Source organism: Crocuta crocuta, unplaced genomic scaffold, assembly GCF_008692635.1.
Source record: "Crocuta crocuta isolate KB4526 unplaced genomic scaffold, BGI_CrCroc_1.0 scaffold430, whole genome shotgun sequence".
Taxonomy (NCBI): Eukaryota; Metazoa; Chordata; class Mammalia; order Carnivora; family Hyaenidae; genus Crocuta; species Crocuta crocuta.
Genome location: NW_027527934.1, coordinates 2,843,557 through 2,858,810, shown reverse-complemented (window position 1 = coordinate 2,858,810; position 15,254 = coordinate 2,843,557). Strand labels below are relative to the sequence as shown.

Genomic DNA, 15,254 nt, shown 5'->3' with positions numbered 1-15,254 from the left:
AATAAAAGGTGCTAGAGTTAGCATTAAGAATTTGGTTGTGATATACTGACAAAATCTGGGAAGGCAAATCCTCAAAGCTCCCCTGATCTGATCTGTCTCGGCAAACTACGAAGCAAGTACATAAATAACGCAAAGTATGATTGAGAATGTGAGATTTTCAAAAACAAAGACAACATAATTCAGGTTAACTTTGTTGAACAGTGAATAAATGAAATTCATCCACACCTGAATAAAACATATTTAACAATTGAAAAAAATTTTAAACAACCACAAAAAGTAAAAACTTCAAACAAACATGAACAGGATTCGTTTTTAGGGCGCACAAACGCCCCTGCAGCAGATTCCGACAGTAGCTTTACTGGTGCGTCTTCTAGAGAGGAGTTAGAGAGACAGGCGGAGCCCCGCACGGGTGAGAGGACCCACAGGGCGGCAGGACAGTCACACAGGGCGGAGCGCGGCACCGGCTACGACCCCCAGATTCCGCTGCAGAGCCGGCTTTGTGCGTAGGAGGCACACAAAGAAAGGTGATTCAGGCAGACATTATTCAAAAGCTACTTCGCCACGTAACTCTTGCCGTGTAACCATTGAATAATGTTCAGGAAAGCTTTGGGCTTTTATTTTTGTTTAAGTTTTACTCCTTGTATTTAAGTTTTTAAATAACAAGGTCACTAAAACTCATGCACGCTGCAAAAAACCTCATGCAGTAGTTAAGGTAAACCATCCAAGCAGTTTTTATTCATTAATATTCATAAATACACACAGCAGCTTCATTAAGAGATTTCAATTTTCCTCTTCAGTTTGAATGTGGAGTATTAGGAGAGCCTTCTGCATGTCAAGGTACAGGGAGCAGAGATCACCCCTGCACTGCTACCTACATTTACCTGCTAGAAGTAAAAATTAGTTAAGTGGAAATGATTATCATATATATTTTCTCTCTTCCTTTGAATGTACACAATGTAACAAGAGTGACAGACCTGAAGTTACAATCACCAAACAAACCCAAGATAGCTGTTGTCCACTTTCATTGGCAAATACAGCACAGAGGACATTGTCTGCGAATTGGGATGTCATCAAAGAGGAGGTGGTGGAGGCTCATTTCCTTTATTACTCTCTTTTAAATTTAGGTTTTCTAAAGCAACATCTAAAGGCATAATATCTACACAGCCCATAGCACCGAAATCTGCCATCTCCCCCCGTTCATCCTCGTCGGAGGACGAGCTCTCCTCGCGCACCAGAGTGGACAGAAGGAGCTCTTGGACAAACAGGCTGCGGTCCGCGCGCTCGCTCTCCATGGACTGGCGCTCCGTTTCCGACATTTTAGGATCGTTCAACCTGCGTGAGATACAAAAGACACGATCTTTATAGGTAAAACGTCAGCGAACGAGTGTAGGGTCCATCTCGACCACTTCTTCCAGCGTGCCAGCTTTTAGGTGGCAGAACTCAGAGTCTGAGACATAACTGCTGAAACACTTCGCTCTAATTTATCACCTTCACTATGCTGAGGTGAATTCCCCACACTTGCAGCAACCCTGTTACCCTGAGGTGCAAATCTATGCTTTAATTCAATTCAGTGAGAAAAAATACACAGACTTCTCACGCTCCCTCTGGATAAAGTGGCGGTGAGCACTTTCCTGAGGAAACCAAGATTTCCAATAGGTAGTGTTGTTTGAGGGAGTAGTGAGTTCCTAACCGGAATTTTACCTGTGGGCAGTAACACAAAAACTAGTGACTGGAATATTCGGCTGAAAAAAACCTTAAAAGTTCCCTTGACTTTTCTCTAATACTTCCATCTAATCCTTCCTAAAATATGAAGACATCTCCTGAAGGGTGAGAGGGCAGGAACACACATACACACACACACACGCGCGCGCGTGCGCACATGCCCCCCGCGCCCCACCCGCCCCTTCTCCTACCCAGGACTGAGCAGCAGGGCAGAGCCGGGTACGCTCATCTGATTGATGACTTAGGGGCTCTGCACCACACTGGGAAACCTGGTTCATCTGCACGGACGCCGGACAGACGTTAAGAGTTGAATTCTTATTACTCATCTGATTAATGACTTATGTGAAGTTCTGCTTAGTTTCAGTATTTACTTTATTTCTTTACATTTGTAGTGTCAAAAAAAGAAAGGGAGGGAACCTGGGTGGTTCCGCTGGTTAAGCATCCAACTCGATTTTGGGTCAAGTCATGATCTCATGGTTCATGAGATCAAGCCTGCTTGGGGTTCTCTCTCTCCTCTCTCTCTGCCTCTCCCCAGCTCACACACACACTCTTGTTCTCTAACTAACTAAATAAACTAAAAAAAAAAAAAGGGGGGGGGTGGAGAAAGAAATGGCAAGTAGCTGGAGTGCTGGGGTGAGGACAAGTAACCAACAGGGAGAAGACCGTGAGAGTGCAAGGGTGCCCAGCAGGCGTGCATGACAGGTGCCTCTCCCAGAGAACCCATGCTCCTCTGCGGACAGGCACCTGCTCTCTGCTGTCCTACCTATGCTGAAAGTGATAATACATACTGGGCCCTTACTATGGGTCAAACTCTGTCCTAAGTGCTTTTTGCATGTTATTATCTCTTTTAACTCCTATCAGTTAGGTCGTATTATTAACATTTTACAGGAAGAGGAAACTGAAGCAGAGGTTAAGTGACATGCTCAAAATCTCACAGCTGCCGATTTCAAAACCACTGAATGATTAGATCTGTGACTCAGAGACAAATGAAAAGATCTAAATTTCAGAACTTAAAGACAACAAAAAGATCTGGAAAGAAATTATAGAAAAGTCATTAAATCCTGTACTGAAAGGAAGTGACTGGGGCTAGCACTACCTGCACATGACTGATAGGTCATAGTGAGCAAACCAGAGACATACAGGCTGAGGTCCCCAACCCTTTGGAAAGCATGGAATTGAACAGTACTTTTTTTTTTTTTTTAAGACTCTCCAATGTGGGGTTTGAACTCAAGACCCCGAGATCAAGAGTCGCATGCTCTAGCGACTGAGCCAGCCAGGTGCCCTGTATTATTACTGTTTTTGTTTTTAGGAAATAACTGAGAAAATATTTCATTCCTAAAAGGTAGACAAAATCTGGTACCAGGGCTAGAGCTCCTAATGTGCCCAACTTCATTTGGAATCTACAAGTAACTGCAAAGCTTGTGAAGATCTTCAAACTGGGAGGTAGCCAAACTAGCTGACTCCATTACCAAAAACACTGAAATCTGACATAAGCACTGTGACAATCATTTTCTAGAAGACCAACAATTTGGATCCCAAGGCAACGGTTTCCCCATGATGAGTTCCAGGGTAACACGAACAGGAACTATCCCTGGTTAAAGAGGCCAAAGATAAGGCTTGGCCCCATGTAGATCATGTAACAGCTATGTGACAAGAGACCAGGCTTTTTCTTTGGAAATACTACAGCCTTGAAGCTCTCTTCCCCTTAAAGAGTCATAATGCGTATTCATTTATTTAAAGTTCTGAGAAGCCCAACAATAAACAAACTACTTTTGTTATACAGTTATGCCCAAAACTGTTCGTCAGGAAAAAAAAAAGTTGAACCTAAGTAACTCTACATGTTCTTTAGAATATATAAAGTTCCAACTAACATTTTTTTTGGAAATATTGCCTAAGATAAATCTATGAGTCAGGATCGAAGGATGCAGTGAAAAGTGGGAGAAGAGGTCTGCAAGTTACTGTGCAAGGTACTATATCAGACGACAGAAGGGGCTCTTCAAGCAGCTATGACCAGAATCCAAGGAAGGCCACTCAAAGGCCACCCACACCATGCTCTGGGAGCTGGGTGTCTGGTGAAGAAGAACTACAGAGAGAAAGTCCCAAATCAAGGCCACTGAGTTTCGGACTAAAGAAAAAGAATGGGCCGAGGGTCAAGGGTGAGAAGATGTCTTTTCCAAAGACATTCATCCCACCCAGAGTCAGTGAACTCTCAGTGGATACACACATTGTTAGGTCCCCTACTTGAGGAAGTATCTAGATGTGCCAGGCTGGAAGATCCAACAAGTAAAGCTACATAGCAGGTTGGATCATCTGTGGCTCTGTGGTTTACGCTGAAGCAACATTTCTGGTAATAACCAAGCACAGTTACTGACTTTGCAGAGATAATCCAAAGGTAAATTCCCCCACTTAAAACTTCCTCTTTAGGCCCCTAACAAATGAGAATAATGGGAACCATTAATTGGGCCTTTATTATATGTCAGATACTCAGCTAGACCATATATATATACTGATACTCCATTTCATCCTCAAAATGATTCTTTCTCATGAGGTAAAACTCATAGGCTATTGATGATAAAATTGAGGTTTAGAGAAGTGAAATGATTTGCCAAAGGCAAATCTGAGGCTCTAGCCGGGTTCGTAATCATTTTTATTCTGCATCTACAATATATTATTTATAACTATGCACACGTGCCACTGTACCAACAGCAATATTTAAAAGTATGATATAAATGAAATATGCAGAGTTAATATTGTCTTTTAGTATCAGTTTAGAGATAACTGATATATTATGCTAATTTTCTCCCTCACTTTCCAGTTTTTACTTTATACTCCTTTGTGCTCCATTAAAGGCCCAGATTAGTCCAGGCTCATTGCCTGCTGAGCCTAAGTCTACTCATCACTATTCTTTCTAAAATTCCTTATATTCTTAAAAGTCACATAAAATGCCAATAGGCTTGGGAGAAGATTATGTTCAGTTGCTGATGGTAATTTTCAGAAGCAGGTAAGAACTCTATTCCATCCAGCAAAACCATTTCCTGGGCATACTGTCTATTTTTTACATCATGGTAAAGATTTTTTTTTTTTAAACTGTTACTTTTGTTTGTGCTAATAACTTCAGGAATTTAAATCCTGCTTCTTTAGAAATTCTCAGAAGAAAACCACTATGTTGTGAAACCCTCTCCTGTACCTTTTATATTTCGTAGCTGACTGAAATTGGCAATAAAAAGAAAGCAATGTTAATTACGATAATAAATATACCTAATATGTCCCCTAAATGTAATGACATGGTGTTTATGGGCAAAATAGGGGGACAAAATTCAGATCAGATGATAATTTACTGTGGGAACGAGACCACTAGCACTTCTGCGTTAACCACTATTTTTCATATTCTTGGGGAAATACTGAATATGCAGTTTTGCTTAGAAATCTGAGTTTTAAGGGTCTGATCAAACAGCCTTTAGGAACACGGACAACGCACAGAGAAGATCATTTCGGATCACATGGTGCTAATAAAACACTGCTTCTCAAAGTCGTACAGACAAATGAACTACCTTGTTAAAAGAAACTGGGAATTCTGGACAGTCTGCGGACTGCTTTCCGTGTTAGCTGTGTTGGTCGTCGCCGTGGACTGCGTGATCGTGGTGGTGACGCTGCTCGTGTTGGCGCGCCGGGTGGCGTTGCGGGCGGTCTCCAGCTGCTGCCGCGCCGCCTGGGCGTGCTGCCGTTCCAGCTGCAGCTGCATCTGCAGCTGCTGTAACTGCGACGCGGAAGGGCCCGAAGAGTTAAGCTGTCCTCCCGCAGAACGCCTCACTCCTGACAGCTGAGATAGCAGCTCTGCCAATGGAAAAGAAGGGGGTTAACGTCTCCTTAGACGCCGTGGAATAAAATGCTGAGGAGCCCTCTTTTAGAGGAACATTAAAAACGATGGGCAACAGGCAGGTATCCATAGCAACATAAAGTTCAGCTGGTAGCTCAGCACCTTTTCTTTTATTAAAGATTTTATTTGTTAAGTAATCTCTACACTCAACGTGGGGCTTGAATTTACAATCCCAAGGCCAAGAGTCCGATGCTCTGCTGACGGAGTCAGCCAGGCACCCCTCAGTATCTTTCAGGAGGCCTCCAGGAGGTAGGAGCTTTGTGCATGGGGAATGCAGATACATGAATATTAGCCCATATAAAATCATTTTTAAGTAGAACATAGTGGATCACCTACTGGTCCAATCATAATATAAACCTTCTCCAACACAAGCTCCATGAAAGGAGGGATCAAGTCTACCATTTATGCGATTCCAGCTCCTAGAACAGTGCCTAGCACATAGTAGGCCTCAAACATTTACTCAATGACTGAATGATGATCAGAATTACATCCAAGAGGCCTGGATCATTCCTATCTGTGACCCTTGCACCACTCACCTTTGCCTTCTCTCTGGCACTTTCTGGTACTGTCATTTGAGAGTTGCAGAATACCATGGGACTATCACTGGTGATGCCCAGTAAGGCTAACTGGCTCCTGACTGTACAGCCTAGTTGGTGGCCTGTTACAATCCAGACTCTCTTGTTTCGATAAGGTTGAACTCATCAAGAGCAATGTGGACCTCTGTCCCTGAGTTCTCATCTGAGTAAGGTGCAGGAAATGCCTTGTTCCATGTGAGAGCTTTACCTAGCTTATGTGGAATTACATGGAACTGTCTGCCTTGCAGACATTCCCAGGCTAGCAAATAGCTCTTCGTCGTTAAAGCTCATTAACAGGGTAATTTCTGTTTTCTCGCTCACTGTTGTTTTATCCCACAGGTTCTTACACCTGTCTTTCATATAGCCTATGACTAAAATAAACTAATTTTCACTGACAGAAAAAAAAACTGAATGGAAAGAACTTCTCACTTTTGAATTTTGCTTCTAGAAATGAACTTTTACATCCTGCAAACAAAGACAGCAGGTAAATATTCCCTCTGGATGAAGAAACATTTTTTAAAATCCCCCAAACTCAATGTACAGGGTTTATTGCACATCCAAATGCCCAACGCACATTTGGAATTAACAGGTTATGTCTGTAGGTTGGTACATTTTTAAGAGTGTTTTATGAGTAAAACTGTTCCTAGTCTGTACCCCAGGTTCACACTTACCGGGGTCCCAGGGTGCTCTGCAGGGTGCATCACGATTTCCAGGCGCACAGTCCACCATGCGCACACATTTCAGAACTTGTACAGGCTTCCCAGAGTCTTACCTTAGCCTGTTTGTGTCTCGTGTGTCTTACTTCTAGGGCTACTGTGATTTCTGACATTATACTTTGACCTCCAACCTCTTTGCTCTGTTGCTGGCTTCTCAATACAGGTTGGCCATGTACTAGACCATGTACTAGACGTGGCTATGAACTACATATACAAATGCTGTCATTTGTTTAAATAAGATTTTCTTAAGCTATTAAAATATGTACTTTTCAGTAAGTTCCCTAAGAATACAGTTCTCAAATCAAGGCAAGAACAGAGAAGACTCCTACTTTACTTTCTTCTATGAAAAGAGCTGAATTCTTCAGTCTTGTCGATTAGTTTTATTATCTGTGTGCTTGTGGAGGTTAAACCGTGGGAACTCTGAAACTCTTCGACTCTGAAATCTTTGATCATTTTCTTGGATTTCAAAAGAGGCCACAAATAAAGCCCGGAGACATTTCGTATTACCTTCTAAGTACTTACAGAAATGTCAGAATAATACAAACTATGTTGCCCACTTTTAAAGTATTTATACTAATAAAATTGGGGGAATTCTGTGAAGGAATACAGGAGCATGATGAGAGACTAAGAACATAAATTCCACCAAAACATTTCAAAAGAATGGCCTCCCTGGCCATTTCTTTTATTAACGGGAAACTAACTTACCAGCTATAGGATCCATGGCCTCCCTATTGCTTGGAGAATATGAACTCTGAGAGGAAGAAAGTCCACCAGTAGAACTGCTAGTAAAGTGCATGTTTGATCTACGAGCACGAGGACCTCCTAGTCCCCGGCCAGGGTGAAACATTCTACGTACATGTCGAACACCACTCGATTCATCGTAACTCCAAAGTTAAGAAAAGAACCCAAGTATTTCACAGAAAGAAAAAAAAAATCACTCAAGCCCTTGTTAGACAGACACGCAGATTTCCTAAATTGTAAGCATTTAAAAATAGCACATTTCATTTAGAATGCGAACATCCCAGCCATATCTACAAGGGCTATTACCACTAAAAAAAGATACACAAATATAAAGCAACATGTGAGTATGTGTATAGTGTGTGTGTGTGTGTGTGTGTGTGTGTGTGTGTGTGTGTGTGTGTATGTGTTTTCAAAGGGGAAAGATGTTTTTCCAGATAGGAAGAAATTTCTTCCTAGGCTCCAGCGACAATAACTAGATGGGGTGAAAGGCGCCGTTGGGTCAGACACCCAAGGCATTGCCTTACCCTGACCTCAGGGCTGAATTTCATACATGTTCATACTGAAGTAACCAGAATTAATAAGCATCAATTTTTATATCTGAGGACAGCTATGCTAATCAAATCTCAATTATCATCTGTAATGAGAAAAGAATGGTATGAGCAATTTTATTTAATTTTCTTTTACAGTTTTAAAGTTTTATTCACTTAAGTAATCTCTACACCCAACGTGGGGCTCGAACTCACCACCTCAAGATCAAGAGTCACATGCTCTCTCACTGAGCCAGCCAGGTGCCCCCAGTATGAATACTTTCAATTCAGGAGAAAAATATTCCTTTTGGTTATTAGTTTTAATCTGTCTTCAAGTTGTTTTTTAATGCTGCTGCTAAACTGAAAACCAGATTTGAATTTTTTAATAGAAGTGGACAGAGAGAGAGTAATCCCACATTTACCAAGAAGTCAAATTCCCAGGGGCGCCTGGCTGGCTGTCAGAGATTACTTAAAAAAAAAAAAGTCAAATCTAGCAGCCTCACCCATCTTCTATAGCTGACTCAAAGTAAAGAAGGTCCTGAGTAGTGAACAGCAGCCCAAACTCATGAAGACAGCCTTGTGTTTCCACGCAGGCAAATGTATGGGTAAAGCATAGTAAGAGAGACTTTTTTTTCAAAGCAGTACACGGAACAGCTATATGGTACAGAATGACTTTTTAAAAAAGATATTTATTTATTTTTGAGAGACAGAGAGAGAGAGAGCACGCAAGACAGGGAGGGGCAGAAAGGGGATGGGGCACAGAGGATCTTAAGTGGGCTCTATGATAACAGCAGAAAGCCTGATGCAGGGGCCAAACTCATGATTCATGAGATCATGACCTGATCCGAAGTCCAGACGCTTAACCGACTAAGCCACCCAGGTACCCTGGCACAGAATAACTTTGCTGGCTTCCCAGTTTTCAGCTGATGATTTTGGAGTGATTTAGGGATAGGATGAGTGGTTACATGAAGCCCTCAGGTGCCACTAAAATATGTACTGTTTCATCATGGCATTCATGATAATGGTTTGGGTTCTACAGAAAATGATGTTATGATCATTGTATTTTGTTTTAAAAAGGGATCTGGGCATAAAAAGTACACTTTAGGAAGGTTCCATCGAAACAGCAAAAAAAAAAAAAAAAGTTCTGGTGCTTATGAGGCTTGGAGAGAAGCCATTCCCTCATGACAAAGTCACCACACAGCAGCACTTGAAGTACCTGAAAAATCAGTGGGTTTCCAGGATAACTGCAATGTCAAAATTTTGTTTTCCAGAGCTTAACGGCAATACTTGTTAGGCATCTAAAATGCAACATGTGCCTCCTCTTATTCTTATATTTTGCATAATTTAATCTTCTCTTGATAACCAGAGACATAAAAATCTCACAAAAATAGATGTAGATGACATGGGACATCCTACTGAATCGATACTCCTTTTACTACAGGCCCCTGAACTTGCTGAACAAGTTCAGGATCAGGAGAAACTTGGCTTTAAAGTACTTGTCTTACTTCTCCACGAAGATGGAACAAACAGGGATCAAGCATAACCCTGCTCAGTATTGTTATAAGATTCTTCCACATAAAATGTGAAGTGACTCAAAGACTTAAGTATTCTTGGCCTATTCGGGTTTTCTTATTCTCTTTAAGAAAAAAAAAAATTCACAGCTTTCATTACACTTTCAGGGTCCTCAGCCCTTAAGAGAGAGGAAAAGTGGTTTCTTCTGTTCAACGACTACTAGCCCCTTGACTGGTTCAGGTCTGGCTGACGTTCTAATTTCTTAGGTTGGGTCCGTATCTTTATATTTCCTTTAGTTTTCTTATCTTCCCCTAACTCTGAAGGGCCATGCTGCCAATTAGAAAACTGGGAACCGTGAGCAAGGCATGGGAGCTGGGGGACAAGAATATCATCAAACCAGTTTCTTCCTCAGTAGGACTAAGGCTGAATTATGAATGCTGGGAGGCAATCAAAGAAATCAGAATAAAGTCTGGCAAAGAGAAAAGTTGTGATTAGCTCTTGAATTACTTTGAACTGTAATGAACACTGAAACCTTTACATGAAAATGGACCCCTAAGTTAATAGGTGATAGTTTTAGAAAAACAATTCATAACTCGAAATAAGAAGCACACAGTGTACAAAATTAATTACTCTGGTGGGCCGTTCATCTCTTGAAGATCCCAGGGAACATCGCCAGCAACTGCTGAGAGTCAGACTTGCAAAAGGGAAGCAGAAAGGAAAGTGGGAAAGGACTGCAGAGCTGGCCCTGACCTTGTGCTACCCTATTCAGAGACGGGGCGGGGAATGGCTATCTCTGGAGAAGGGACTCGCAAAGGGAAAGGAACCCCATCATGCACCCCTGCTCATCACCCCCCCTAGAACAGGGTAAGGCAACAGAGAACATAGAGGGGAAGCAAATCAATTCTCCTTATATTTCATTAGATTTTAATTTGGATTAGCATTTTCCTCTTTTGCATGAAAACACCCTGCTGAAGACTCATCACCGGGTCAAACGGTCTTAAGGAAATCTGACCGTAATGAAGATGAGCAAGGCAACTTTTACTTAGTGAGTGCTGTTCATGTGACACGCACAGCACGTAACAAGAGAAATAAATTGCATCTCAACACGGAGTCACTTTTAAGAAAGGGCAAATAAACTAAAATAATTTGGAAGTTAGCTTATCTCTTTGGGTATATTGTCCTTAAACATAATCAAAATGACACACATTACAAACAACTCTATCCCTTCTTGCCTCTTAAAAGGATATTAAATCTCTAGGGGCTCTGTGTTCAAGTGTAAGATGAGCTGCAAAGTCATCCGTGACATGATTAGGATCGCCTCCAGGTAATGCTGCACATATTGGACAAATCTGAAATGAAAGTAAAGAAAGCAGATTTAATAGATGGATAATGATCAGACATCTTTTGGATGAATATTTTACTATAACTGAGTTTTAACCAGGCAAAAACACAATAGAGATCCTTAACTAGTAAACAGCAACGGAGGCCTCAATATGAACTACGGCACATCCACGCTGTTGCTTACAACTACAACACATAACCTCTCAGGGTCAGACACAACGGTTTTAGACAAAGAGCTCAAACTCAGCTCTGGTAAAGCCTTCTAACAGCCTGGCTGGCTCATTTGCATGGTCTAACAAAACACTTTCCATAAAAACAATTTTTTTAAAGATGTGCTATTTAATTAGTGCACATTCACATCTGACCAAGTCTGGTCTTGAATGGTAAAGATGGAGACATAAGCTAGATTTGGGAGCCAATCTCCAAATATGACAGCAAAGCTCTTATTAAAATACAACCATACAAGCTCATATATTAAGACAGTGATTACTGATAATATGCAAATATGCTCTATAAATTCATGAATAGGAATTCCAAGGGAAAATGGGGATGGGAGCCCATGTTTAGAACTTTATCTTCCAGAGGAATGGGAGGTGGAATAAAAGCTTGTGATCAGGTTAAGGTCAAGGAGTAGAAGACCAACTTCTCATGAGCCTTAGAGCAAGGGATAGGTGTGTGCATATGCAGAGCTCAGGGGAGCTTTCATAGGATGGAAATGTAGTGTCTGAAGCAGTAGTTTCAAGAGAAGTGGAGACAAAGGAAGAAGAGGGGAAGGATCAAAAGAAAGGAACTATGAGAGGAAAGGCCCCTTCTCTTCCAGAAATCCAAATGGGTAAACGATGATCTAGGAGTGGAAGCCAAGCCTTAAGGTATAAAGAACTTCAGAGCTAAAGAACAGAGCAGAGCAGAAAGGTCTGAAGCAAAGGAGCACAGCCAAAGGGAGCCCCCGGACGTGTACAGAGCTTTAGGCTAGTAGCTCTCTAGGGATAAAAGAGCTGAGGCTAGGACATGTGATTCGTCTTGCCAATACATGTGTTGTGTCCCTAAATTCTTTCACCTGGAGTAAAATGCAGGCACTCGGTTGACCCTGCTGCCTGCTCGTGGTGGAGTGGAAGAAGAGATGGAGAGGCAGGGGCAAGGCAAAACTTGGAAGGCTGATACTGGGATACAGACGGGAAAATGAACTATCTGCTTCCCAGAGCCTCAGCCAACACAAATCACCGTCTTCTCATGACTACAAAGCAGAAGTCCCCTGAGAGTCTGACTGATTTGATCCCAGTTCCTCTCAGCTGTCCTGATTATATCTGCCTCAGGAGTCTGAGAAATATCCTCAAGAAAACCTTAAGATGCTTATGAGAAATAACATTTAAGTAGGACAGTGTACAAATGAAGAAGGGAGGTCATATAGGAACGTGCCTGCAAGGAAATGAAGAAAGCAGAAGATAAACTTGTGCATGCCTTTCTTAGAAGGTGCCAGGAAGCTGGTCAGAGAGAAAAGCAATTGTATCTGTTCATAAGTTTATAGATGATCACTCTCCTCCCCAGGAATTTAGGTTTCCTGTCTATATCGTTCCTGTACTATGATACTGCCAGGCAGCGTCTGCTGTACTTATTTTACTTTTTGTGTGTTTCTGTCTCGTCTGGCTAGTCAACAGTTTTGAGAAATGCAGGACAGTGTGATTTGGCTGTTGTTTGGGAACTGTGACCAGACTTGCTTAAAGCAAAAAGACGAACAGGTTTGGAGAAGCAGAAACCACCTCCAGTTTAAAAACTCAAACAAACAAGCCAGCTTAGATATTTTTGAGTCTCTCAGTTTTGCAACAATTTAACAGGTGCCGGACTATGTAGAGCTTTAGCACAATACCACAAGATTACATGTACAGATTTTTATCCAAAGGAAAAATAACCATCATGAGGAAAGGGTATCTTCCTTCTAAGATATTTCCTTCAGACTGGCCTTTGGACAAAGTCTATGCACAACTTGAACTACACAAAGATAACTGTAGAAGTTTCAGTACTTTGAGGACACACGTAAATGTCCTTGGATGAGAAAAGTATCCTTGAGAATATGCATCCCCGGAAGGAAGACAAGATGGGAAAGTACAGATATCAAATGTACTAAGAATGTCCTCACAGGACCAATAGTCTCCTATAAATGAGAAAAGCACCTATGAGATGTCCCGGGATGTAGAATACTGCTTAATTCTGAGTGTGTCTTTACTTCCACAAGATGACACCTAATACGTTGCAGAGGGCAGGAAAATTCCACACAAAGGATATGCTATTAACGTTAAAATACGAGTCTGTCAACATTAATATATCATACTTCTATTGCCACATGATATAGTAACATCTATTATTTGAACAAGGAAATTCCATGTAACACATTAGCTTAACGCAATGACAACTTTGCCAATGTTCAGGCATATTGAATTGGCATAACTCAGTGTTTCCTGAAATTGACTGAGGATATAATTCATCTGGAGTATTTGGTAAAAGCACAATTCCCTAGGCCCCTGCCTTGAAACTGATTGTAGGAGATTTGAAAATCTGTTTTTGACAAGGGTCCCAATTACCTTATAATTAGAGAAGTTTGGCGAGTACAGCTTAAATATACAATGGTATTGAAAAATAATAAATATTTACCCTGTGGAATGAAACATGAAATGTTGTATTTACTATCTCCTTGCTCAAAAATTTTTAAATGTTTTTATTTATTTTTGAGAGAGAGACACAGAATCTGAGGCAGGTTCCAGGCTCTGAGCTGTCAGCACAGAGCCCGATGTGGGTCTCGAACTCATGAACTGTGAAATCATCACCTGAGCCGAAGTCGGATGCTTAACGGACGGAGCCACCCAGGCACCCACCCCTTGCTCAAATTGTTAATCACAAATATCCTTGCTATTTATTCTGTCTTGTCTTTGCTGTTGTTTGAGTCTTTCCCTTCTGCCTCATCTTACTACTGAGGCTCACCATCAGTCCTGCGTTTTATCTGCAGCCCTCTGGACACCTTTATCCATGTACTGAGATGAAATCCCATGCCAATAACACACTGGAGTTTTCCACTTTCCATGTAGTCCCAGTGCATGACTGCCAGCGAGCAACCCCACTCAGTGTGGATTCTTAACACAGGTGGCTACCATACCTTCTGAAGTCATTATTTCACATACATCAGATCACTACTAACATTTATAGAACATTTTTCCCTGTGACAGATTATGTCCATTAAAAAAATAACCTACAATCAGCATGCTTGGTTTTTATTTTTTAAAAATCATTTTATTTAAGGGCACCTGGGTGGCTCAGTTGGTTGGGCATCCAACTTCGGCTCAGGTCAAGATCTCACTGTTCGTGGGTCTGAACCCTGTGTCGGGCTCTGTGCTGACAGCTCAGAGGCTGGAGCCTGCTTTGGATTCTGTGTTTCCCTCTCTCTCTGCCCCTCCCCTGCTCACACTCTGTCTCTGTCTCAAAAAAATAAACATTAAAAAATTATTTATTTTATTTTACTTTATTTTAGACAGGGAGCATGTGAGTAGAGGAGAGGGTATGAGGGAGAGAAAAAATTTTAAGGGGGGGCTCCACGTTCAGTGCAGAGTCCAACAAGGGGCTCCATTCCATGACCCTGGGATCATGACCTGAGCCAAATTCAAGAGTCAGATACTCAATCAACTGAGCCACTCAGGTGCCCATATGGTTTTGTTTTTAAACTAGGACTCCACACATTCTTCCCTATACAATCACCAACTGGACTAAAACCAAGTTCAGATTCCCTCCAGCCTCTTTCCTGAGCTCATACACCAACACTGGCGGGCATTCTCTCTCTGGCTACTATGTAGCACTTCAAAAACAACCACAGAGGAGTTAAGTTCTCATGAAGCAGTGAGCTCNAGGCTTCATAAACAAATTTCTTGGCCATTTTGTTCACTGCTCCAGAAAATGTTTTAAAAAACTGTCTATCTGATCCAGCATATAACCTGGCTCTACCTGAAGCTACTAGACCACAACACTACAGAGAGACCGGTCTTGCACTAAAATCATTCAACAGATGCTGAGAGCTAGGCTGGTTCTTTACCATGAGGCTGACCCACTTTGAAGCATCATCCTCTCTGACCACTTAAAACTGCCCTTGAACTCCAATTCTGGGACACTAATGCTTTTGTTAACAGTAAACAGGTTTTATTTTGTTTTTTTTTTTTTTGTTTTGTTTTCATTTATTTATCTATCTATCTATCTATTTATTTAT

At 41.5% G+C, this 15,254-nt stretch overlaps 1 protein-coding gene across 2 annotated transcripts in view; it reads right to left on the bottom strand.

The window, feature by feature from the left end:
- Positions 1–707: 707 nt before the first annotated feature.
- KCMF1 (potassium channel modulatory factor 1) overlaps positions 708–15,254 on the bottom strand; it is a 73,359-nt gene continuing 58,812 nt past the window's right edge. For both annotated transcript variants that reach the window (XM_077751911.1, XM_077751910.1), the window contains exons 4-7: positions 10,918–11,019; positions 7,596–7,770; positions 5,274–5,556; positions 708–1,332 (exon numbers count right to left, since the gene is read on the bottom strand). In XM_077751911.1, the coding sequence (XP_077608037.1) occupies positions 1,071–1,332; positions 5,274–5,556; positions 7,596–7,770; positions 10,918–11,019 (822 nt within the window). In that variant the 3' untranslated portion in view covers positions 708–1,070. The remainder of the gene's footprint in view (positions 1,333–5,273; positions 5,557–7,595; positions 7,771–10,917; positions 11,020–15,254) is intronic.